The sequence below is a fragment of the Bacidia gigantensis genome, assembly GCF_019456465.1.
Source record: "Bacidia gigantensis strain McMullin 20006 chromosome Unknown contig_246, whole genome shotgun sequence".
Lineage (NCBI taxonomy): Eukaryota > Fungi > Ascomycota > Lecanoromycetes > Lecanorales > Ramalinaceae > Bacidia > Bacidia gigantensis.
In genome coordinates this window covers 443764-469502 of record NW_025408602.1, presented here as the reverse complement: position 1 = coordinate 469502, position 25739 = coordinate 443764, and the positions used below count along the sequence as shown (strand labels likewise).

Genomic DNA, 25739 nt, shown 5'->3' with positions numbered 1-25739 from the left:
CAACTGGCAAATTGAAACGTCGCCACCGAGGGCCACGACTTCTGATAACAAGGAGTATTGGTAAACAAAGCGTGCCAGCTACTGCGAAGATCGTGAAGCACCATCCGATGCCCAGTTGTCGGACAATGGGTTGTAGGACAGCCACTCCAACACCTCCAAGAGTGCATCTGACAAGATTGTAGCTTGCCTGTACAGTGGCAGCCCTGGTTGGATTGAGATCAGTCAGAAGACCCCCGCATACGACAAATATAGCCACAGAGAAGCCGCCAGTAAGACATTGCATCACCAGAGGAGCCACTAAATGCGTTCTCGACTCGAGTGTCCAGCCATAACTTGCAGTTGCAAAGGCATTGATAGCAATAAAGATGAGCACTGATCGAAGTCGTGCCTCCTCAATCGGAAAGTGGGACACATCACTGTCCGCCTTCTTCACTGGCAAGCCATGCTTTCGGGCAGTCAAGCGATACTCGTAGTCAAGAAGCCTGCCAGTCAGGTATGCAGCCACGATACCACCGACACCAGATGGTAAGTACACTAGGCCTGCAGTCAGGTAATTTAAGGAATAGATGTCGATCATCTGAACTGACAGCGATGCGGCAAGGCATCCGAAGATGGTGTACTGTATACCGCCTACAAGAATAATCATGAAATTATGACGGTTGACTAACGCAACGAGACAATGAAAAGGGTTGGGAACAGATATCTGTGCCTTCTGCTCGCTCACTGGCCTTCGAGGCTTGCGGGAAAACATAACAGACGCAAATGACTTATTCATCCATTGCTGTGGTGCCCAGCTGCCATCACCAACCAGCTTCCGCGAAGTCTCCGGTAGAAAGACAGACAAGGCGAACAGATGCACGCCAGATAGAACAGTCAGTAACCAGAAGACCCAATGCCATGTGAGCTTTTCCGCGAGGACACCACCAAGCACAGGTCCCAGCGAAGGAGCCGCATTTGTAAACCCCATCAATATACCCATATAAGACCCTCGCTCCGCAGGCGTAGAAATATCCGAAATAATCCCATAAGCCAATGCAATTGTGCTCGACGCACCAGCGCTCTGTAGACACCGTAACGCGACTAGTGCACTGTAAGAATGCTGGATAGCCAATCCAATATTAGCACCTAGAAATAGAAGCATAGCCAGGAGGCTGATGGGACGCCGTCCAATGCGATCTGCCATGTCGCCGAGAATGGAGGGGGCTAGCCCCGCGACCACGAGGTAAGAGGTTATTGTGAAGTTGATTTTGGCTGTAGATGTGTGCAAGTCTCGCGCGAGGGCTGATATGGCTGGGTAGTAGATGAATGATGCGAGGCCTGAGAATGTGGCGGAGATGGAGGCTGCGTAGGCGAGCAGTAGCTTTTGGGTGCCATTGAACGCAGAGTAAGACGTGGGTTGCTCTGCCATCGTAGTTGCTGGATCGCTGTCGCCTTTGGGCTCTTGCGGCTTGGTGTGATTGTTCGATGCGGCGGACCTTCTGAGTATCTCGTGATATGGAATTCGGACTGCGAAGATCTTTCCACGAGAAATTGTTTGCCGTATTCTCTTCTTCTCAGATGTGGATCCATTGCGAAGTGGTGCAGTGGCAGCAACCCAGCGCTGTGACCTTTCGGTTCAAAATGGGCATCTAGTTCTACACTTTCCCTGAGACCGCTATTTGCACGTGGAATACTCGAAGCTCGGCGTTTGCGGGGCTACACTGACCCTTCAGAGACATATTGGAGCATTGAGCTGCGAGTCTTTCACCTTTGGTAATGGACGAGAGGCCTCTGAGAAGAAGAAGATCTTCGGAAAGAGGTAGAAATAATGGGCCACTAATCACCTCGAAGCCCAGCCTCAAATTCACGCAGACGTGATTAAGATTGCGCCAAAATTTTAGGTAGCCGCCACTCTGCCCTAACATTGTGGGTTCCTCAGGGGACAAACCTCGTCAGGATCTTCGACCCTGAATCTTGTCACGATGCAAATGCTCAAGGTGTAGATGCATCACTGAGAAGACACTAGTTCCGGTTAGTAGAAGGTATTAAAATACAAGGAGGGAGGCCCATCGGCTTGAAATCCAATTGGGCGTTCATTAAGCGCCAGGACTTATGCAGGGGGTCTGGTTTTGAAAGGCTTCAGATTGGGTGAGAAGGAACGGATCGTCCTTTCAAAACATGAAATTCTATGTTTGTGGGATGGGTTTCGTAAACGTAATGGCCCCAATCCTTCATGCCTTGTTGTCTTGCATATATCTCCCATCTCAAAGCCTCTCGCGCCCGAGTTTTCCGATTCGAGAAAGATAGGTTGTAGAAATTCATTAACCACTGTGAATGAAGTCGATATGACATGAGACAGACGTCTACCGATTGTAATTCAAGTCCGAAGCCTTCAGCAAACGGACTGGTCGGTTGGGTCGTTGAATCTCCTGGCAGAGGGACCTTAGGGATCATTACCAGCTGCCTCACGACTATATTCCTGTGTACTTGGGTTGTGATACATGCGCGAGTCTGCAAGCGGCCTCTATTCCATGGGCTCCACAAGTTTGTCCTGTTCCTCAAGACGATCCTCGCCCCAGAATTCATTGCAGTCGAAGGCCTTCAAGAATGGAGCCAGGCACAAAAGATGGTGAGGAATTGCATGGGACTGACTGGAGGCCGTCTGAAGCTTGTTCATGCTTTCTATATCGGGATGCTCGCTCTCAGATACCGTACACCGCAAGGTCAGAAAGTCATCTGGCCGAATCAATACACTTGGCTGTTGGAGCAGGGTCTCGTTGACTGGGATAACCATACGACATGGGGCCTATCCGAAGAGAACATCCGTGATAAAAGTAACGCAGATAGCGCGGTAAAACTACTGGCACTTGGTCAAGTTTGCTGGTTCATGGCCCAGAGTATAATGCGACAAGTCCACGGACTCCCTCTTTGTCAGCTGGAAACCATGACATTGAGTTATATTCCTCTCATTGCCATTACGTACTTCTTCTGGTGGGTCAAGCCCAAAGACGTCATGACACCTTCTGTGGTCGACCTGCCAGAGATGTCTGCTGAGCACACGGAGACATTTGAATCACTGGCCGTGAGCAACATCTTCGACAATGAAGGCGAAGCCAAACAAGACTCGTTTTGGACCATTTTCTCTCTTACCCCCGAGTATTTGAGAAGGAAGCCGAAGATAAAGCCACAATGAAAGCGCGACAGGCAGCTTTGCAAGAGGCCAAAGAAGGTACTATACACCAGGATGTGCTTGACCTTGTACTTCCAAGAGGCTCCCATGGCGAAAACGGGAAGGAAGACTCGACCTCGACGAGCGAGTTTCGAGGGTCGAATAAAGAGGTGGTGCTTGCGTGTTGGGACCCGGACCTTTATCATTCGAAGGTACTCTGGCCGATTATATGTGTTTTCGGAGCCTCGTTTGGCGCTATTCATCTCATATCCTGGCACACGGTCTTTCCAACGTTTGTCGAACAATGGCTGTGGCGAGTAGCGGGGCTCGCGTCAATCTTCTCGATGCTGGTCTTCATGCAATATGAAAAGGTCATCCTGCGATGGGGTGGCCCGCTGACTATGATAAGCCTCATCTCACCGGTCTTCTATCTTGCCAGCCGCCTTGTCATGATAGGTGGTGTCATTGCTGCGTTCAGAGCTTCGGAACCAGCCATCTATGATACCTATATCGTTTCGACCTATTGGGTTCACGTACTCTGATGAGAGGGCAACAACCAATTGTCTCATGTTCATGAGAGCCGATACCGCCTGCTTTCAGGGCTAATTTAAGGCAGCTGCCGACATCTGGCTGTAGACAATTGATAATCACCCGTTTGAAAACTTGTTGATAGATTATTTGACGAGACGAACAGGGTAGGGGGTATACGATTGAGGGTAGTTTGTGGCAGGCTATGGAGTTTTCCCTATAGAAGCTGGTAATGGTCGTCTTGGAATATGAATCGAATGACGCAAAATCTCTACCGCCTCGGCTTCTAATCATTTGAAAGAAGGATCTGCAGCTACCAGAAGGCGCATAGTAGCTAATGAGACTACTGGATTGCCCATAACGACATCATGTAGCCCAGTCTCCAGTATTTCCTCTCGAATAATGCCATGGTCTGTTCGCCAGTCAACAACAGATCCTGCGGCGCCTAGGTTCTGTTTGTGTTCTGACGTCGCGAGCTCAAACTCGTCATCTGTCAATTCTTGCGACACTGTAGCGTCAACTGCATGCCGGAAAAGTTTTTGCGTATGAATATAAGGAATATCCCAGTCGTCTCTGGCATGAATCAGGGTTAACTGATATTTTTCGCTGGCTGCGGTAACAGCTCGTATGTAGCCCGAGATGCGGTCTTTGCTCGACCATCTATCCTTTATGAAAGTTCTAAGGTAGCTGAAAAGACGGGGATACTTGGCGAGAGGTGATATGATGGGTATAGTGCCTGCTACACTGTATGTAGCCACGAGTGTCGCCACATCAATGAATGGTGCGATGAGAAGAGTGCCAGCGAAAACAATTGAGGGCGACTGTAAAGCGAAATGCTCTGACACAGCGAGTGCCACGGCGGTGCCTATAGATTGCGCAACAATTAGAATCCTGGAAGACGGAATTCCTGCAACATTCATTGCCCATTCCACCACCGCAGTAGCATCAAGGCATAGACCACGTTCAGATGGTGATCCTGAACTATATCCAAACCCACGATAGTCAAATGTTAGGACATGGATCTTGCTAGGCTGCCCTGCGGATAAGGCACGATAATTTGGAACTCTGTATCCTGATCCAATGGTACCTGCAGCTCCATGCATGTGAATGACTAAACGAGCATCGGGATCATTGCGTAGTAAATTAAACGCTGCTCGGGAGGTGGAATCCGATACGAAGCCAGCGGGCTCCGCCACGAGATCTGCTTCGTGTTGTCGATAAAGCTCAACAGGCAAAATATGCCAAGCAAAAAGCGATTGACCATCTGGAGATTTGATGGAAAATGGCGTGACTTGACCGCGTAAAAACCCAAAGGATTCCGGAACGTTAAGATTTTTGGACCACGTCATCTGAATTTTGTGTAGATAGACGACATGGGCTTGAAAAGAAGGAGTCGTCAGAAGTCCTAGAAGGCCAAGGTAAAGTCCAAGAGCAACTGCTACCACGATGAATGTATATTTCAGGAATAGAGAAAGCATTGTGGCACCCATTGTTTTGCTTCAAATTTCTAAATGCGCTCACGAGAAAAGACAGACCTGGAGTACGAGAGGCTTCATGACATGGACTTAAACGATCAGATTTGGCGAGGGCAGACTCATGGGCAGAAGTAGAAGTAGGAAGGCTCTGATAGTGTGATAGGCAGAAAGGAGAGAAAAGCGGCAATTAGACGCTAGCCGAATGGGGCACTCTTGACTAAATGAAGTAAGGTGCGATAAGCAGCGCTTATGACGATATATCCATTTTGCATAACGCTTTACACCAAACTTCTTAGCAAGGACATTTCAGCTTCGACTAGAGGGGATATAGAGAGAGCATGGCTGCTTTGAATAACTGGCCTAGGCTAGTTCGACAGATACCGAAGATTGGACATGTCGATGTAGTGGCATCGAGCAGATTTGCTCGCCGGGAACTCCATACTAAATATCGTCCTCGTGTTGACGGTGCCCTAAGTGAAAAGCAACGTGTGCTTCGAGCTTGTATTCTGGGCTTAGGTGCTACTCCATTGCTGATCTATGGCTTCTCAAATTACAATCTCGCCGTTCTGCATGCAGAAAGCCCCCCTGCTCCAGCGGAGGTCCAAATAGAGAAGCGTCGCAAGACCGCTGGCCTTTCGAAGGAAGATAACCGAGATTCAATCAGCTCACAGCACTTTCAGGTCAAAAGAAGCTGGGAGAACCCTGGCGTCTATGCTTGGGGTTCCAACAGTGGAAAAGTCGTTGCGCCTGATTCTGATGAGACACAGATCAAGACGCCTCGAAGAATCCCGTATTTCGATGGTCTGCTGCTACGAGATCTAAAGCTTGACCAGAACTTTGGAGCTGCAATCACAGAGAAAGGCGATCTGCTTCAATGGGGAGTTGGATTTGCTAAAGATCAAGCACAGCCAACGCCTACGCTTGTGGGTAAGAACCTCAAATCAATCAGTTTCTCGGGGGATAGGATAATTGCCCTTGGTTCGAATGGCAAAGTGTACTCACTACCGATATCCCAAAATGATCAAGCTCAGGGGCCGAAAAGGTTAGAGAGCACGTGGATACCATTTTGGACTTCTCGCTCTAAGGTAAGCTATCGCACGATAGAGCCTTCCAATTTGTCATGGAACGAGAAGGTCTCCTCCATCAGCGCAGGCTTGGAGAGTCTCCTCATACTCACGTCATCTGGGCGAGTCTTCAGTGCCGCAGCTAGTAGCGAAGAATTCCCGTCTCGAGGCGAAATGGGAATTCCAGGCCTCACATGGTCATCAAGACCTTCTGGCCCCTACGACCAACCACATGAAATATCTACTCTCCGTGGCTTCGACATAGCTGCCATCGCCTCTGGAGACTACCACTCACTCGCCCTTGACAAAGAAGGTCGAGTCTTCTCCTTCGGAGACAATACATCTGGCCAACTCGGATTTGACCCTAATCTTGAATCGCCCTACATCGACGCGCCTTCTCTCATTCCAATTTCTCGTCTCTATGCTGGCACAAGTCTCTCGCCTCGCGTTACTTCAATAGCTGCCGGTGGCTCCAATTCTTTCTTTACCGTTGACGCAACGCAGGTCTCTCAGCGCGGCGAAACAGGGCCTAACAGACTTCTCGGTCGTATAACGGCCGATACCTGGGCATGTGGATCCGGTATCCTAGGAACCCTAGGCACAGGCCGCTGGACGCACATTCAGGGGAGCCCGCAGAAAATCAAGCCATTGAGCGGCCTGTTCGAGTGGGACGAGATCAACAATTTGGTAGTTCCCATACGGCTGAAGTCATTGTCCGTGGGTAGTACTCATGTAAGTGCAACGATGGACAATGTGACACATGTGGGTACAGGTGAAAGCAAATCAACAGACTCCAGAAATGATACAAACTGGGGAGCCGATGTTGTGTGGTGGGGCGGGAACCAAAATTATCAACTGGGGACTGGGAAGAGAAATAATGCCAACACGCCGCTTTACATTGCGCCATTGGATTATGAGGCCGAGTTGGTAAGGGCGAAGAGGAAGGAAGAACACCGGTTTCAGATCACACCGCGGCATACAGTCAAGATTGGTGGAGGTAGGAAGGTCAGTATGGAGCAGCGTGTCGAATGCGGACGGATGTGTAGTGCCGTTTACTCAAGTTTATAAAGAGGTAGGAGGTGGCTGACTGGTAGGTTTTGATAATTCGCGACTCTTGGTATATTCAATAGCGCCTTGCGATCCATTGCCCGCGAGCTTTCTTCTTGTATCTCTTTGCGTATTCACTTAGTTGAGCGACTGTTCCTATAGTATCATCTATTGTCTCAATTACCAACAATGATGCACAAAGCTGGCTACGAACTGTTTTCGCCGCAAGATGTGGCTTTCCTTAAACGGAACCCGAAATTCTCCTACGCAAAGAATCATTGTGATATTGAACTTGCGCCACAACTCGGAACCCCAAGACCTACGACAACCTTAGTAGAGCCGATGCGAGCCAATACTCCGACTTCGAATGTGTGGAGGATTGCGCTTGTTTCGCGCTTTGCAAAAAGACGTCAGAAGCGGCGATTATGCGACTTTGTCTTGCAGAGTAGCGTCTACCGTGTGGCCGCTTCCCCTGCCACAGCCGAAAAGGTTGCTCAAGCGCCTTTGACTAATGGCTACAAGGCTTTCGATGTCTGGTCAGAGGACCATGCTCTCCCATAGCAGGATGTGACGTTCTGGGCCAACTGTGTGTCTCAATCACCGGATCTGAACGCTTGGACGAGAGGGCTAGAGAATCTTCAACTGTGAACAGACTGGTACTTAAAAGCTGCAACCTTTAAGCTGTTGAGGCCTCAGGTCAACCATGGTGACAGTATACCGCCCATGATGTACCAATCACTCGCAGGACCAATTCTTTCAACACTCGTTTTCTCTCTACTATCCCTCGCTCTTCCAGCAACGCCTGCACAACCCTTCGGCTCGATCCTTTACCCAGACAAAGCCTACGATTTTGCTCCAGGCGACGCAATACAAGTAGTATGGACGCAATCAGTCGTGAACAGCACATTTCAACTCTGGTGCGACGTAGGTGATGGATATGAGGGTAAACATGACCCCTCTCCTCCCTCCCCTTGTCCGGAATCTCGTCCCAGACACAACATCCGACTAACACAGTCCGCACGCCCAGCTGTCTATTCAACAGACATCATAAACGACGACCAAGACCCATACCTAAAATTCAACGTCTTCCTCTACACCTGCCACGGCACAGACTGCTACTTCGCCGTCTCCTCCGGCCTCAGGCAAGTCCCACCACCCGAACCCGCCTCCGCCGTCTCCAACATCACCAACGGTATCAACTCCGGCCCCGTCCCCGTCCCCGTCAACAGCACAGTCGCCTCAGCCAAGAGAGCACGTGCTGATACCACCACCGATGACACCTCCTCCTCCGCCTCCGATAGCCAAGACGCAGATTCTAATGACTATGCAGAGAGCGTACATTTCAACATCACAGTCTGGGACGTGAGCGGGGATAATTTGGGGATCAGTGGGCCTGGTGGTGCGGGGAGGAACAGGCCGCCGCCCGGGGTGCAATGGAGTCTTGCGGCTAGCCCGCCGCATACGAGTTTTCCGGAGGTGCCGGGGACGGCGAACGATACGTGTGGAAATGGTTGATGGTGGGAGTGGAAAAGGAGACATTGAGGTGGGAATTGGACATAGGGGAAGGAAGATAGATAAGGGAGGCATGAGGGATTGTACATAAATTATCAAAGACTGGCTGGCTGGCCGGCTGGCGGGCGTTAAGCAAGCATCGAGGGATAAACCATGATCAAGACGGGATCTCGCAATTCACGTACGCAATCGAGGCAAACAAGATAATATTCCACCCAGCGAGCGTGCAAGCTAACAAAAGCCAACTACTCCCCCTCTGTCGATGTATGCGGGTATCAATCGCTCGCTCTGCTTTATGCTCTCCCCTTCCCTCCTATCATTACCAGCACCTCCCTCCATTCACGATTTCCGGCTCAAAGACATAATATCATCCCGTCAACCCCTCCCTTCCCATCACCGATAAGACATCTAATTCGACACCTTATCCGGCACCTTCTTGCCCGTGAACTTCTCAAACAATCCTCTCGCTTTATCCGTGATCTTCTCATTCATACTGCGCTGCTTGCCGGGGTCGATTTTGCCGCCTCCGAATTTCTTTTCTACGGCATCGAGACCTATGCCACCACCACCAGTAAGTTAGCATCTAGTGATTGATTCTGGGGACGATGAGTGTAGGGGGGATGTGCGGAGGGGAGTGGGAGGTGGTACGGGGGTCGGGGATGGGATGGGGAAGTGAAGAGGAATACCCTTGTCAACATAATCTTCCTTCTGACCGCCCTGGTTAGGATCCATCTCCGCGCGCGTAGGTATTTGTTTGTAAAAGGTGGTGGGGTTGTAGGTGTTGCGTGCAAGTTGCGATAGCTTCAGGACAGTGGGGGAACGATGGGAGTGTGATTGCGAAGAAGTGATGGAGGGGTAAAAGAGTATGAATTGCTTGTGCGTCAGGTGCACCCGGAAACGGAAGGGGCGGTTGTTATCGGCTTGGCGGAGCTATTATTGGCACAGCGACCATGTGACGTGATCGGAAGTGGGGCGCCTCATATCGGCAGGGCGTCGCAGATCGGGAGAGGGCGATTAGATAAGGTTCAGGACTAGATAGGGGACTAAGCGAACAACAGTCGTACAATGGAATAGGTACCCATCAGGCGAAGATTTGTATTTCTAGGTGATCGCTCACACGTTCATATCAAATACTCAATATCATACATGTGCGATGCAGTAGTCGGCAGAAGATAATCTATCTAATCATTCGCTAAATCCACTGTCGCTCGATTCTTGATCAACGCTCATACTGTCGACGTCGCTTTCACTGTCTTGATCCAGCGCCAGTGCAGCCGTAGTCATAGTCCGTGGCATCTCACCTGGGGCGATCACATCCCCTTCAAATTCCATCTCCCTGGCGCGTACTGCTTCAGGATCCTGTAGCCTTGCGTGAGCAAGCAGGTCAATGGATGAATCGTCCGAGTCGGAATCAGAGGCTGCTTCCTTAGCCTCGGTATCTGACCGTGGAGTGATAGGTGCAGCAGCGGGGCGCGGGCTACAGTGGTAAGCATTTTCCAGCTGACTCTGACGCATCGATACGTCAATGCCTTCATCCTCGCTACTATCGTCATCATCCTCATCCTCATCATCATCGTCGGAGGAAGAGGAAGAAGTGAACGGTAGGTGGACATAGGATGGTGGAGGCAGCGTGGATGGTGCAATATCTGTCTTCACCGCAGAAACAATCTCGCTGTTAACGACAGGAGCTTGGCTGCGGGGTATCTCAAGCCCCTCCCGAAAAGTGTCAATCGTCGTCTTCGGAATTGTGCGAGTTACTCTGTGCACATACTCGCGTCTCGCTGAGACAGAAGCGAGCTTGTGTGGGAAGCTTTGCCCAATCCCGCGGCGAGTCTGCACCTTCACAATAAAGTTGTCATCAGGATGAACACCACCAAGTCCCGAAGCTTCCATAGCCAGAGGAGAATCAAGCTCACTAGCACAAGATGGGATCGACTCTCTAAGATCGTTGAGATCCAATGTCGATCGAGCTGCGGTTGGTAGGCTAAAGTCAGAGTCCGATCCATCATCCGTCGATTGCGCCGATGGCGTTCTCGGAAATCCCACGGGTCGTTGAGTAAAACGATTGTAAGAGACATGATCCTTCGCAGGGCTCGGATCAGCTCCAAGGTCAGTACAGAACTTGGCTCCATTGTAGAAGATGATCGGCCCGCCTTCGGGATTTCGATTACGCGGATGTTTCTGCTTTTCACGTATGACATTCGACTTAGTATTCGGATTCGGTTTGAGATCAATCGAGTTGGTAGTGTCTGTGGACACGCTTTCCATGTCAGAGCTCTCCTCCTCGTCTGAGGGCAGTATGCGATTAAAGAGCGGGCGATAGTGAAAGTCATCAGACGTATTTGAAGTCTCGAGATTGACGAGACGCCTTTTGGTACCTGCTTGAGTGTAGTTGAATGCTTGCGGATCAAGACCATCTTTACTAAACATGTCTGCCGACGACCCAGTCTTACTGACTGGATTGCTTGAATCGAAGCTCTTCCAATTGTTTCGTTCCTCGCTCTCATCACCATCTGAGCTTAGCTGCGTACCCTCTTGGCCTCCAAGCCATTTGATTTTCGTACCGTCTTTTGATAGCTCAAGTCTATCGCTATGTGTCTTCACAGAACTTCGAATAAACTCTGGTGTCACATTCAATGTGTGCAACTGCGCCATGCTGATGAGGAGATTCAGATAAACCCATCCATCGTCGCCATCAACCATGACACTATGCTCGCCAGTGGGACTGGCAAGACCGAGATGGCGGATATAGTCAATGTTGTCCGACGGAGCTTGGGCACGATGAATGTCCAAATCCAATGGGCGCGTAGGCCTCTGTTCTGGACTTGCAGCTCGGCTGACTTCCGGACATCGCGAACCAGTTTCCGTCTCGTCAACCTCCTCTTTTGTTTGGCGTAATGACATAAACCCATCTTCCATTGAGTCAACCTTGAAATCAGCACTGTCAGGCAAGATGTGAGCTTCGCGTGTGCCTTCCCTCCATACTCTCTGCCCACAGGCTTCGATTTTAGTACGATCAGCTTCCGCAGCAGCAGTCGACACCTCCTGTTGCTGCTGCATTTGCCCTTGCCTGTGTGCCTTGGCTCCTTTGCCGGTAAAAATTTGTTCGAGGCGACGAGCAACAAGCTTACTGCGTGACCTCTCTGACATGGCAAAGCAATTCCGCGGCATCAGGGCCTCAGGAATGTCTCTCAAAAACGATTTGACATCGTTCGGCATCGAATGCGAGACATTCTTGAGTTGAGGGTGTGCTTGCGATAGAGCGGAGACAGACATGGATGCGTATGCTGAGTCGATCGGTTTCGAACCTGATGTTGAAGATGTAGACGGTTCATGGTGGAGACTCGACGTTGGAAACGTCGAGGATATATCTTTCCTTGGGTGCCGCTTGTGCCGCGATACTCCCTCGATGCCTGACGCAAAGCTTTTCAGCGTGTCTTCTAATTCTCGTTTTTTGTGAGATGGCAGCCCGTGAATCCTGACTTCAAATAGTTTGTCATTTTGCAAGTGCGAGCAATGCAGCCTCTCGTACTTCCCAAGCTTTTTCTTCAACTTCCGGTTTTGTACCGTCAGATCGTCAATTACACCACGAAACCCTTCGCTCGGACTGTCGATGGTAGCATTTGTAGCATTCATCCTCGCAAGTAGAGAAGCCGTAGGCGCGGTGGGCCCAACGTTTTCTTGAGTTGGTTGCATAGACCTGTTGGTTTTGGGCCCCGAACCGTGTACTATGCCTGAGCTTTGTCTTCTAACGAAGAATGGGGGATCATCTGAAAAGGATTACTAAAAATATGCATCGAAAGCGGTGACAGGACTTACTGTCGATGAAAGGGATGTTCTTCGTTGCGACTGCATCGTTATTCGCATGGTCAAACCACTTGTCCGACTCCTCATGACATCTGTGCGCAGCAACCATCTGTGCTCCGTTACTATCTGATGACGACGAATCTGTCCGGATGCGTTTGGCGGGTGGGACTGCGATCATTGCGGCCCTCTTCCGGGCCGTCGTTGATGCTCGAGGCGATCGGGGCCTCGGAGCATGCGCAGCAGACAGCATCCTTGAGATCAATGTGTGATATTATGGATCTGATAAATCGGCAATTGATCCCAGACTGTGTCTAGCCGTTACTCGTCGGCGGAGTCGAAAGTGGCTTGAGGATTCAAAGTTGTATCGACATAATTTATACGGCAGATATAGCGTATGAGCGTAAGCAGCTCAACACTTGGGGATGCTTGAGTTGGGAGGTGGGAATATCGATATGCAGCTGATGCAGCGATAGGAGTAGGTTCTGTGTCGGTCTATCACGTGTGCAAGCTCACGAGTGTCGGCATGAATCTGTGCCGTTTGAGGTTTAGGTAGGGATGACGGATCGTGAGAAGATGGTGGACTAGCCGAGATGCCATGAGAGGCAAGATGAGACAACATATTTACCCACGGCGGTCGAGAAGTGAATCTCGATTGTTTCCTACAGAGACCCAGGGTCCGCCTCTGGCTGGGCGTGTTCCGCATGAGATTTCTGCGTTGATATGGCGGCGATCTGGAGGAGTACTTGTCGGCTGCGGCACCTAGTGCGTTGAATTGGGCATCGGCCCAATCATCGCTCCGGATCGCATGACTCAGCGGCGACTGGATCTCGGCGCAGGAGCAATATAAATCTGCTGCATCGTCGATGCGGCTACAACACCTCAATCCGAGCCTTAAATGTCGTCAGCAGCCGGCGGAGATGACAGCGTTGCCTGTAACTTCACGCCCCCGATCGTAGATGGACTAGGTATACACTCCCCCACGCCGAGAATCAAAATGGTCAACAACGGCCACGATGCGCACGAGAGATCAATGCAACACCACCTCACACTGTCACAGGAGGCGGGGTACTCCTGTAGACGAGAAAACTCAATATTTTGGTGTACTATAATTCAGATGCACAACATCGAGAGATTAGCACATGATGCTGCTCCACCTTCACCGCGCAGCGAGAACATTTGCGCGTCTTTGATCACACGTTTCCTCGCATCTGCCTGACCGTGACAGCTTGCTAACGATAAAGACTATTGTGGCCCCTGTGCCTGGACGCGGCCCCCTCATGACATAACGTACCTCATGCGACACGCGCCTGTTACAATATTGTTGGTCTCCGTGAAGCGGAGACTGATTGCACCGTTATACGTACCGTGCCTCTGCGCCCGCCTTTTCATTCTGACATGCAGCTTCCCTGCAGAACCAATGCAGGCATCCTAGTCTATGAGCCGCGTCTTTTTCTCAAATTTGCTCACCGAGCTGGATACCATAGTGACCTTCCCGTCGTGCAGCACACGATACTGTCCAATATGTCACAGCATCTTGTCGCTGTCGGTTTGAGCACGAAGTTGAACAATAGGGAGGCCTCTGCATCAGGGTTTGGTGGTAGGGTATCAAATCAAGATAGTCGCAAAAAGCCTTTCCAGCTATTGATTTTGGATGCAAACCATGATCTGTTCGGAGCTTCTTCGAGTTCTTTCACCAAATCATCATAATGGGTAGGGTTTGATGCGGGCTTCATCATGCGCTCCGGGAGAGGATACTGCTCAGTCTTCCATCAGAAAGCTCGTCATAAGCTCTAGGGCGCAATAGGAGTCACCTTCTTCGTGTACCGGTTCTCTAGGAAAGAGTATAGAGCATTGACTTGCTCGAGCTCTGCCTTTTCGTCAAATGGTACAGGCGTTGGCGCAACTACATGCGCATCATTCGAGTTGTCTTGCACCGAGTTGAAAATTGACGAAGGACCGAGTCTGTTGTCCATTCTACGTTGAAGACACTTCTGGAAAGTGACGTCAGGACGTAGTTTGTCGACCGGCCATGAAGTGAGGATGCGTTTGTAGTGCTTCAAGATGATCTACAAATCACGGCGATGTCAGTAAATTCCTCGAACGATAGATCAATTCATCGTGATTGCCCTCACCTGCTTAGAGGCCATAGTCATCGCGATAAAACTCGTGTGCAAAGGAAATGATCAGTTCAGGACTGAAGAAGCAAGACGCACCATGGTCAATGACGACGAGGACAAGTCTTATGCCTCAATCGTAAATGGTGAGCGGGTGCCAAGAGACTGAGCCGATAAGGTATGGCGTGTAATTACTCCGTACCGATTCGATTGGGTGGGTGACGACGGCCCTTCGCCTCTCCGTCCGCCCATAGCCTAGAAACGCGACGAATCTCCAATACCTTCACTCTTACAAACCTCCCTATCAACCATGGTGTTATGATATCAAGTTCCTTGAGCGAGTCAACGGGTGACTGAAGCCAAGTCTCTATCTAGTGAACAGCATCACTGATTCAAGGCTTCACAATGAGCCCTCAGCACTATGAAAGGGTACGTCTCGGTCAGCCTTTCGGGCACCCTTAATTATCAATCTGGACTCTGCAAGGAAGATTGCGCTGATGCATGTCTTTCTAGGTGTCGACTAATGATCAAGATGAGACTCCGATGACCCCAATCAGTCCCCAAGACCAACGGAATGACCGCCCTTCTCCGCCTCCCTCCTTTAGATCTCGAACTTCCTCCCCTTCTTCGAGGCATCTGCTGTCTTCGGAGGACCCTATAATTACCGACGCTGAAAGGACATTAAATGATACATTCGATGACGGATCTGATTCTGATGATGAGGGCGACAATGGGGGTGACGACAGGCAACGGCTGATGCGGTCGGCAACCAGCCAGTCTCGGACAGACTCCAGGTTAGCGCAAGATGGCGGCCGACCTGACTTACTTAGAAGCTTCACACGCTTTCCTGGTCATGAGCCTTCTGTTCCTGTCCAGGCAACGACCACACAAGCTATACGCAGTGCCCCTCAAAACCCATACGCTCGATTGAACGATGGTGTCTTTGCTAACCTGAATGCGAAACCTGAGAGAGGAGAAAAGTTGGAAGAGCAACCACCTGTATGTTTCTGTTCCTTGCAAATTTCCTCTTATAACGAACTTACGATTTCGTGCAGTCGTATGAAGATGCAGCTGCGGATGCCACTCCGCCCTACTGGGAACCAACAACAATTTTCGCTCCCGGCAACCTTTCATCCTCGGACGAAGTCTATGTTGACGGCCTACCAGTCGGCTCTTTATTCTCGTTCATTTGGAACGGCATGATAAGCATGTCGTTCCAGCTAGTCGGCTTCCTACTTACGTATCTCCTACACACCACACACGCGGCGAAGAATGGCTCAAGAGCTGGGCTCGGAATCACTCTTGTGCAATATGGATTCTACATGCGAGCGGGAGCACATAAATCATCATCTCCATCAGACACAAACGACTCATTTGCCCCTCCAGCAGATCCGAACAATCATGACTTCGACCCAAGCACCCAGCCAGATAGCGCCGCAGCCGCAACAGCAGCAGCAATGTCACAGTCAGCAGCAGACGCAGCATCGTCAGGCAGCAGTAGCAGCACAGACTGGATTGCTTACGCAGTCATGATTATAGGTTGGTTTATTTTAATAAGAGCAGTCAGCGACTTCATCAAGGCAAGAAAGCATGAGCAGCTGGTTCTCCAGAGTCCGGATCGGGGATTGAATGTTCCTGTGGTTGCCGATAATGAACGACCCGAGACAGCGGTCTGACGAAGATATCTCGGGAAAACTTTTGTGTACAGAGCATTGGTTTTATTTCTGGGCAGGTATTGTATCATGATTGTCAAGAGCTAGGAGTCATCAGCGTAACGATTCTATTCACTCATTCATTCTGATCTTGTCTCACTGCTTTCGTTTGTTTGGTTGGCTGGCTAACTCTGGGTCGGTGGACCCTTTGAGGCTGATGCCAAGAAACCCGTTGGTTACCGGTCCTCAGCGAAAAAGAAGTGCCCGATTGCTCTCAGGTTCCCGTGAACTACCCTTGTTCCTCAATATCTTCCTACCTTTTCTTCTTGGCTGCATGTTCTGGGTCACTTGTTATTCTGCTCGCAGTACCTGTTGCTTGGGGTCCTAGAGCCTCATGGCTGCTCTTTGCACATCCAAACGCCTGGCCGGTCCTCTTACACAAGCCGCCAACATATTCCACCTGCCAGGCGAGACAACCCGACGATGCTTCTCGACGACGCCTTATCACCGAGCCACCCTCGGCCTCGACCAGCTCGACCAAACGCGAGGAAATCGTGAAAGAGTCGTGATCCTGGGCTCAGGATGGGCTGGTACATTCCTAACCCCCACCCCCTTCCACCCCTTCACCCACCACCTCCCCCACTCACTTCTCCCGCAGGCTACGTCCTCTCCCAACGCCTCTCCTCTCAATACCAAACCCTCGTCATCAGCCCCCGGAACTACTTCGTCTTCACGCCCCTCCTCAACTCCGCAGCAGTCGGCACGCTCGAGTTCCGCCTCGCCCTCGAACCCGTCCGTTCCCATCGCACTCCGAATATCGAGTACATGCAAGGCTGGGCGGATACCCTCTCCGTCAACCGCAAGACCATCACCATCGAGGAATCTGTCGTCGATCAGCGCAAGGGCCGGAGTAGCACGGATGCTGATCCCTACCGCCATAGCAGTCTCACGGCATTGAAGCTCGAGAAGTTCGGGAAGCGGAGAGAGGGGAAGCGGTTTGAGGTTGGCTATGATAAGTTGGTCGTGGCCGTCGGGGCGTATAGCCAGACCTTTGGCACGCCAGGGGTGAAGGAGAATGCGTATTTCATGAAAGACGTCGGTGATGCACGGAGGATAAGGAAGAGGGTGTTGGAGTGTTTCGAGATGGCGAGCTTGCCGACCACGCCCGAGAAGTTGCGGGAGCAATTATTGCGGTTCGCCATCATTGGTGGTGGGCCCACAGGGATGGAGTTTGCCGCCGAACTGTCGGATCTGGTGCAGGTGACGCTCGCGAAGGTGTATCCGAGACTGGTACCCATGGTCAGGATTACGGTGCATGACGTGGCGAGGAAGGTGCTAAATATGTTTGATGAGAAGTTGGCGGCGTATGCGATGAGGACGTTTTCGAGACAGGGGGTTTCGATTAAGACGGAAAGCAGTATTTTGGAGCTGCGGTCGGGGCAGCCGAAGGGGAATGGGGCTGGAAAGGGGGGAGGGTCGGGTGTGGATGAGGAGTTGGCGGACGCGCAGGGGCTGTATACGTTGGTTACGAAGGAGGGAGAGGAGGGGGTGGGGATGTGCGTGTGGAGTACAGGCAACATGATCAATCCCTTTGTGAAGAGTGCGCTGAGGAAGCAGAGACGGTTCCCGAATTCTTCTGCGATGGTGAGTGAAGGGAGAAATCCTGGTGAGTTGCCGAGTCATGACTGGATGCTCGCGAGCCACCCGAAGACAGGAGGGCTGTTGGTCGACGACCATCTGCGCATGCAATTACATTCACAAACAACGACTTCGACCAAGGACGGCCAGGAGAAGCCTGCCACGAAGGCTGCCCTTACGGACGTCTACGCCCTCGGCGACAACGCATCCGTCGACGGCATGTTCCTACCCGCAACAGCGCAGACTGCCTCTCAACAAGCCGAATACCTCGCCAAATGCTTCAACGAAGAGGCGCGCGAGCGAAGCACGCCTGGCTTTTTGCATTCTTCAAGTGGAGGGTATGAGATGGCGAACGTGCGAAGCGGGCTGGCACAAAGCACGAATGGCGTTGTTCCAACAGCAGCCGCGAAGACAAAACCTTTCAAATTCAATAATCTGGGCATCATGGCGTATGTAGGGGATAGTAAGGCGATTGTCGATAGTGGAGGCGAGAACACACCGGATCTGAGCGGACGGGCGGCGTGGCTTGTTTGGAGAGGCGCGTATATGGTTAAGAGCATTAGTTGGAGGAACAGGGTGCTGATTCCTACGTACTGGTAAGTCGAGCAATTGTCTTTTTTTGTCTGCAATTTCTTCCAAAAAAAAAACCAGGTCGGTTCGGTTCTGCGAGAGGTAGAAGGAGGACGAAAAGTAACGCATTGAGATGGCAAGGCTAATATGAGTGATCTTGCACAGGTTCTTGAATTGGTTGTTTGGGCGTGACATCACACGCTTCTAGCTGCATACATTCGCTTCGACAAAGGAGTCCCGGATGAAAGTTAGGGGCATATGACTTCACGGCTGAACGGCAAAAAGAGTCTTCATGGAGTTTAAAGCTAGAATAGAGGCCAAAAGCGAATCGGGCGCCTGACATATGAAGCAGGTCTTCCGTAATAGATCTGGGGAATGGGAACATAGAGAAAGAGTTTAGTCGAGGGTTCAATCGACGACATAGACGGGTTACTTCACAGTACAGGATCAGGATCAGAAATGCAAGTCATCAAACATGACCAAGATTTGTGCTCTGACGTTCCGTTACACCAAAGCTACTGTAGCTAGCGCTACATGCGTCTTGCACACCATTGCCACCCATCTTGTTGTAGTGAAATCTACCTGCTTTCGCTGGCCACCTCTAATTCCTGCGTCTTGATGTGAGCCTGGAATCTATCACAGCACATCTATCCCTCCTACTCCTTACAAGAATATCCAGAATGCAAGCTGGTGCATTCACTCATAATGCAATATCCCATAATTCCATGAATACATCCCTCATGGAAGCCCCCTGCTTACGGGAAAATGGTCCTGTCTTGTGGCATACGGGAAGTCGGGCGTAGGCCTTATGGTCACTTCTCATCGTTTGAAGATAGCATCGAAGGCTCTTGGTCATTGAAAGTAAGTCCTGACGGTCTGTTGCAACTCTGGCGTTTGAGTTGAAAGGAGCTGGTTGGCATCGAGGCTAGCAGTTTGGACTAGCGTTTTGGCTGACGCTGCTACGCGCTGAGCTGTCTGTCCCTGCAATGTCTCCGCCTCGAGTGCTTGACAGATGTAGATGAAGCATTGGCTTGCAGCTGCTATGACTGCCGGGTTATGTCTAGTAATGAAGTCAGCTTCTGTGATCCAGACAATCTATTGTGAAAAGGTACAGTCGAAGAAAGCTGATGGAATGGAATCAAGGAACGAGACTCACTGCTCAATTAGAGAGGCGAGGAACATGTAAGAGTATGGAGCTGCCTCTTCGTCATTGACGACTGGCAATGTTTGTAGCCAGTGTTGCAAAACTTCTTGGAGATTCGGAACTTTGCTAGAGTTCGTCTGCATGATCTTGGCGATCGCAGCGCAAGCATTTTCCGTTGCGAATACATGATCATCCATTCGAGCATTCGACATTTGTGTCACTTGAAATAGCGTCGGCAAAGCTTCAGCGACAAAGGCAGACCAGTTCTGACCGCCTTTCTGAGCGGCTATACCAACCCCATAACAAGCTGCCTGTCGGTTAGCCGGAATTGGATCTCTCATACCGTCGATGAGGGGTTGACGAATATGTTGTTGATAGGACCAAGATTGATCGCCGCAGAATTCAAGAACGTCATCCATAATGCAAAGAGCCCATTGGCGTTGAGTGGAATCGTTGCTGGTGATGAAGGAATCGTAGAATGGCCTTAGGCGTGCCCACGCAGGCAGGAACGAGGTCTCCTGGTTTTTGAATATGGTATGGAAGGCTTTGTTCATGTCACTGAGCAATGTCTGATCGTCTTCTATGGCGAAAAGGGTCTCTTCGGATTCTTCTTCGCCTTCTTCAATCTCCTGCCATTCTTCTTGACGATTTTTGACTCGCGTTTGATAGTCTTCAAGTGTCTCCTTCGCAGCTCCAATGAAGGCACCCATGTGTTCAGCCGTCAAGCAATTCTTGCCCACTATCTCCAAACATTCATAAAAACACTGGTACATCTCTGCGAGGGTATCTATCGCTGGCTCGGCTGTTAGAACTTCGAGCAATTTATCGACTGTCACCGCCCAAATGTCTTGTAGCTTCTGTGAACGTTCACCTGCTCCTTCTTTGACTGCATTGAGCAACACTGGCACACTTTTTGCAGCAGCCACTCTAGTTGGGTCATGGAAGAAGAATGCTAAGCTTGGTAGTGACACTTTGCTCATAATTTCCTCCACGTAAGGTTCAAATGCTGCTTCTAGGTTCTGCGCATAGATGCAGATCAATTCAATGGCCCTATGCTTGTCCTCAAGCACGGATGTCTTGATGCCGATGATCTTGCCTTTCAAAGGTACGGTTTCCCAGCCCTCATCTTGGCTGACCTTTGCTGCTTGCTCGTCATCATCCAGTAGCTGCAGGTCTGCCTTGGCGCTGGCAAGCTGCATCAAAGGCGGCATGACACCAACAAGATATGGCACAAATTCTTTGCCTAGAACCCTGCACATTCGACCCCAACAATGGAGAAGATATTGAGATTGCGGGTCGTCCGCATCGACTATGCTCTGCTGAACGCGCCCTAAGATTTGGACAAGGGTGATCGCATCATTTCCCATTTTCTGTCTGCCGACAGCCAGCGCAATCAGAGTAGCACACTCCATTGCTTTGGCTCTAAGCAATCTAAGCTCTTTAGATTGCTCTTCTTGTAAGACGTTGAACAACATTGGCATCAAAGTATCATAGTACTTCGCGAAGGCATTCTCGGCGGAATCGGCTATAGTGGCAATAGTTGACAAGGCTTGTTCCTGTACATAGCGCTTGGGGCTTTGGAGAATCTTAAGTAGCCGAGTGAGTAATTCGTCGAGATATGGCTCCAAGATCTCCTTCTCCGCTTCCTCGCAGAAATTGACCAGAGCAGCTGCAGCGTGCGACTGTATACGTGGTTCGGGGGCATCCAAGACAGGTATGATGTTTGGTAATACAATCTGGTGATACTTGGATTGCATAGTCCCTGCGAAGTCAGTGCTCATCTGTCCAAGAGCATTACAGCCAGCCCATCGGACACGAGAATGTGGATCTCTTAGAGCGGGTACTACCAGCTCGAGGACTTTGTCAAGCTCAGCTACCATAAGCTCTTGACAGCCCTCAGAGATGGCAGAAATTGCCATAAGAGCGGCGTGTCGGTCTCGCCAGCCGGTAGATGAAATCATTCGCGGTAGCCATGTGAAAGTACACGGAAGAATAGCAGGACCACCCAGCTTGTTGGCAAGACGATCCATACATTGCTCACCAGCGACGTGGTTTAGATCGCTTTCCTCAACGTCAAGATCTTCCGATGCGTTCCATTCTTCAGCATCTTCATCGTCCTCTCCAACATCTGTCATTAGGCTTAAACATTGGGTGACCATGTCCGATGTGTACGAAGGGTCTTTTCTGCATAGTGCTGGAGCACTGTCTGCAAACGTGCCCATGAGCTCGAGCGCATTTTGACGCGTTTGATTGGTGAGTTCCTTGTCCGAAATGACCGAGATGCTGAATTGCACGAGATTGTGGAATAAGTGCTTGAACATCATCGGAGCCTCTTCGGCAATCTCAATAAGTGCGATCAATGCTTTGGACAAGTTGTCCGTATCTCCAGCTTCTTTCAAGGGTGGCAAAGTATTCAGTAGCTCAGGGACTAAGGCATAGTATTTCTTCTGGTTCTTTTTATTTATCACGGCGAAGAAGGAGGAGAATGCCTCCATGGCCGAGATCCGTACTTTGGCATCGTCATCTTTAAAGCCTTTCGTGAATACACTCAGTACAATGCCATCATCCTGCGACTCGATTATACCGGGGGTCGAGGTGAGTATCCTAAAGGCCCCTTCTCTTTGGCCGGTGTCTGGGGATTGACTAGCTTGAAAGAGTGCTTGCAGCAACTCGTGCCACTGTTCGTCATTGTCTGCGTATTGTCTTGCGACTTCGGCCACCGCATCATCAACATTGTGTCTGACTTGAGGAATAGACTCGCGTTGCAAACATTCCAGGAGCTTCGATCTTATCGCTTGTTGCTGTGTCCCTGGAAGAGAAAGGAAGAGTTCCTTTGATTCTTCCGTGCCGGGAATCTTACGCGATTTGGTTGCTATTCGACGAAAAAGTACAGCCGCAAAGGATCGTGTCTGCATACGTGGCCAGGTAAGCTTAATTCTACCACAGGCAGGCGGGTCGTCTCTTCATACCGAAGCTTCTGGATCCCCCTGTATATGCTCTACCAAGCCCATCAACAGAGCGTCTGGCCTCGCAGTCGCCCATTCATTGCTCAGCTGATCTTCCGCTTTTTGGCGAATGTTGTTGTCTGCCGAACCAAGCCCTTGCAACAGCTGTGATAGGGCGCTCAGGACCTCTTGCGGTAAGACAGACATGTCGATGGCGATAGGCACTACTCGTTTGGGTTTGCGCAAGCTTGCCGTGGTGATTGAGGTCTTTGTGCGCGTCTAAAGACGCGGTTTACGAATTCCCACAATAGAGCAGGCTAGCTGCCCATTGAGTGGTAGGAAGAAAAGCAGGTGTACGTTGTTGGATGACCCGAAGGATGTGGGCGATAAGATGACGAGCAGGAGATAGAGCTATGAATAATGGGATCTGCAAATGCAATGCGCTCCAACCCCAATTCGGTTCTAATGGTTCTACTATCTTTTATGGGAAAAATAAATTTGATATAAGGGCCTGCCAAGACAGCACTCCCGATCCGGTTCCGCAACAGGCGCCTGCCATTGAATTGCGGGGGTGCTCTTATAGGGCAGTCACCCCGGAGTGTTTTCCAGCAGAAAGCGCATATTCAATCACGTTGATGTAAACTGGAAACTGACTCATTGGAAGTCTGTCCCCTGGGTGATTGAAACCAACAGGAGGCACCTGGTGCACCTTGCTTGGGAGTTACAGTTATACGCAACACTGTCCCTACAAACACGTTGTATGTTGCCGTTGAGCCTTGAAATTGAGGTGAGAAAGGCCTTGATTCAGTCCGGCTAGCAATTAAAGACTTATAGATCTTTTAGAGATACAGATCGCTTCGCTGTCTATGCAAGCTTGAAGCTGAGAAGTAGAAATATCCGCTTAGAACAACATTCGAGTCGAAGAAAGTTACGCGAAGAAGGATAAAGATGTAAATAGAGTCTTACAGGAGCTAATTTCGACTCGATCTGCTAAACGCAAAGACACCGACAATCACGACTGCCAGTGCTGCGATTGCACCTGGTAAAAGCAGTTCATTCGGAACTCCAGCAATGACCTGCTCTGGCTGCTTGGCTTGGCTCGCAGGTTGCTGCCGCTTCTTGACGGGCGTTGCCATATCGTCCTCAGATTCCTCCAGATGCTTTCTTCGGCTCTTCAAAGTTGACGATGGAGGCGGCGTTGGAGGTTTGGTAATGCCTGGGTGAGGGTCTAGCGTAGCAGACATAGGAGGTTTGTCAGGATGATGTATGAAGAGGTCCACTTTCTCCCGATGATGCCGTCTGGATAGCGTAATTGCGTCCACGACATCTCTGTCCACCGTGATGGATACAGAGTCCCCTTCATTGTCAAGGTAGCTCATTGCAAAGCCCGAAGGTAGGAGTCTACCGTCATCAACTTTGGCTTCGCCACCAACGGCCTCAACCTCGTTGCCCAATTTCGCTATGACGTTGGCAACAAGATCTTCGATGCCCAATGTTGGAGTAACTTGGAGCTTGTGCACACGTCCACTTGGGGCCTTGAATTTGAAAGGGAATGGGGTTTCTGTGATCATTGGAGATGACACTTCCGGGCTCTCGGATCTCGACTCATCACCATGGTGTGAAGCCGACTCATGGGGTTGAACACTATCAACGCGATCAACAGCCGGTCGATCAGGCATTGGCGATATCATGCCAGATCTATGACCTGGGGTGTGAGGACGGTGACTTCCACCTTCCGAAACGAATGATTCAGAGTCATTATCAAGCGATAACCAAAATTTGCCCCAAGCCGGACCTTCATTGTCTCCAGTCGACATTGAATTTATTTGCTCCAGAGTTGAATATGTCAACTTAAGGACGTCGACCATACCAACAATTTCACCAGGTTCATTCATGACAGGGAGGTTGAGATAATGCCCATCTTGTAATTGTTAGATCGCAGTATGGGAATACGAAATTTCATAACTCACCATGCATTTTCCGAAGTGCAGCCTGTATGCTCATGTCTATGGGAGCGAAGTCTGGATGTGGAGTCATGACCCTCACAACGCTGCAGTTTGCTGGATCTAGACCTGGTGCAATAACCCGAAGAACGACATCTTTACTTGTGAAGATACCTGTAATAGATCCCTGATCTTGCACCAGGACGGCAGTTGTGTGATTCTCTTTCATAAGCATAGCAGCCTCCTTTACCGTAGTACGGACAGACACTGTAGTCGGTGGCATTCCATTCAGGACAGATTCTAGGGTAGGACCTGACATTTTCTGCCTCAAAGCTTCGACATATTGTATGATTTGTTGCGGTTGACTTGAGCCAAGTTCTGACTGAACACCCTCGAGAGCGTCATATAGTTTCCTCGAGGAGCTGTAAGCTCGTTCAAGTTTTTCCATTGCATCGTAGAAGCATTTGGTGATATCCAGTATTCCCGAGATGTCCTGATTCTCGTCCATTACAGGTAAATGCCGGAAGCCTTTTCTTACCATGAGATCCAAAGCATCTGTTGCACTAGTATCTGTTCTCGCGCACATCGGGTTCTTCGTCATGATCTCTGAGATATTGACTTCACGCGCTTTTATTCCAGCACCGACTACGCGAAAAGCCAAATCCTTTGCCGTGAAAATCCCAGCAATCCTCTCGTCGTCGTCTGTGACAAGAACGCAATCTTCTCTCTTCGCGGCCATCAGCTGTGCTGCCTCCGCGACAGTTGTGCCTGGTTTGATCTGCAATGCCTGACTTGGTTTCAGGGCAAGTACAGTTCCTGGTGGAGCTTTGCGAGTATGTCGAGCTCGAGATACCCCCCTTTCTTCTTGTTAAGGTCCGACTCCAACTTCTTCCGTATGGCCTACAGTCCTTTGTAAGCAGCGCCATGGTCCATTGAGGATTTGGTTTTACCTCATCTCGCTTTGATTGTTTTTGTCTGCTTGCGGATAGTGTTGACGTGCCAGCTTCACTTGAGAGTGCTGTGCTAGCATGATTTTCGAGCCTTGGACGAGGGATATTGGAAGGACTGCTTTCGAAAGTAGGCATTTGACCACGACCTTGACCTTGGCCTCTGCTCGTCGGTGTTCCACGGAAAGTGCCAGCAGATGACATA

General features: G+C 50.3%; 8 protein-coding genes across 8 annotated transcripts; 4 read left to right on the top strand and 4 right to left on the bottom strand.

Annotated features, from left to right (window-relative positions):
• Window positions 1-78: 78 nt before the first annotated feature.
• KY384_005802 (uncharacterized protein) lies at window positions 79-1728 on the bottom strand (the record flags this gene model as incomplete). The annotated part of the gene is made up of 3 exons (XM_044814300.1): window positions 79-187; window positions 411-1607; window positions 1706-1728. The coding sequence occupies 3 exons, from the start codon at window positions 1726-1728 to the stop codon at window positions 79-81; spliced, it is 1329 nt and encodes a 442-aa protein (XP_044668450.1).
• Window positions 1729-2329: 601 nt separating this feature from the next.
• KY384_005801 (uncharacterized protein) lies at window positions 2330-3172 on the top strand (the record flags this gene model as incomplete). The annotated part of the gene is made up of 1 exon (XM_044814299.1): window positions 2330-3172. One exon carries the CDS (start codon window positions 2330-2332, stop codon window positions 3170-3172), a length of 843 nt encoding a protein of 280 aa, XP_044668449.1.
• A 794-nt stretch (window positions 3173-3966) lies between these two features.
• Window positions 3967-5166, bottom strand: KY384_005800 (uncharacterized protein; the record flags this gene model as incomplete). The annotated part of the gene is made up of 1 exon (XM_044814298.1): window positions 3967-5166. The coding sequence occupies one exon, from the start codon at window positions 5164-5166 to the stop codon at window positions 3967-3969; it is 1200 nt and encodes a 399-aa protein (XP_044668448.1).
• Window positions 5167-5489: 323 nt separating this feature from the next.
• Window positions 5490-8777, top strand: KY384_005799 (uncharacterized protein; the record flags this gene model as incomplete). The annotated part of the gene is made up of 3 exons (XM_044814297.1): window positions 5490-7220; window positions 7425-7751; window positions 7959-8777. The coding sequence occupies 3 exons, from the start codon at window positions 5490-5492 to the stop codon at window positions 8775-8777; spliced, it is 2877 nt and encodes a 958-aa protein (XP_044668447.1).
• A 1182-nt stretch (window positions 8778-9959) lies between these two features.
• KY384_005798 (uncharacterized protein) lies at window positions 9960-12759 on the bottom strand (the record flags this gene model as incomplete). The annotated part of the gene is made up of 2 exons (XM_044814296.1): window positions 9960-12544; window positions 12594-12759. 2 exons carry the CDS (start codon window positions 12757-12759, stop codon window positions 9960-9962), a joined length of 2751 nt encoding a protein of 916 aa, XP_044668446.1.
• A 2341-nt stretch (window positions 12760-15100) lies between these two features.
• On the top strand, window positions 15101-16371 carry KY384_005797 (uncharacterized protein; the record flags this gene model as incomplete). Its single annotated transcript, XM_044814295.1, has 3 exons — window positions 15101-15124; window positions 15209-15694; window positions 15751-16371. 3 exons carry the CDS (start codon window positions 15101-15103, stop codon window positions 16369-16371), a joined length of 1131 nt encoding a protein of 376 aa, XP_044668445.1.
• Window positions 16372-16741: 370 nt separating this feature from the next.
• KY384_005796 (uncharacterized protein) lies at window positions 16742-18585 on the top strand (the record flags this gene model as incomplete). Its single annotated transcript, XM_044814294.1, has 2 exons — window positions 16742-16937; window positions 17006-18585. The coding sequence occupies 2 exons, from the start codon at window positions 16742-16744 to the stop codon at window positions 18583-18585; spliced, it is 1776 nt and encodes a 591-aa protein (XP_044668444.1).
• A 1122-nt stretch (window positions 18586-19707) lies between these two features.
• Window positions 19708-25520, bottom strand: KY384_005795 (uncharacterized protein; the record flags this gene model as incomplete). Its single annotated transcript, XM_044814293.1, has 6 exons — window positions 19708-22608; window positions 22669-22923; window positions 23237-23286; window positions 23651-24565; window positions 24615-25444; window positions 25492-25520. 6 exons carry the CDS (start codon window positions 25518-25520, stop codon window positions 19708-19710), a joined length of 4980 nt encoding a protein of 1659 aa, XP_044668443.1.
• Window positions 25521-25739: the final 219 nt, after the last annotated feature.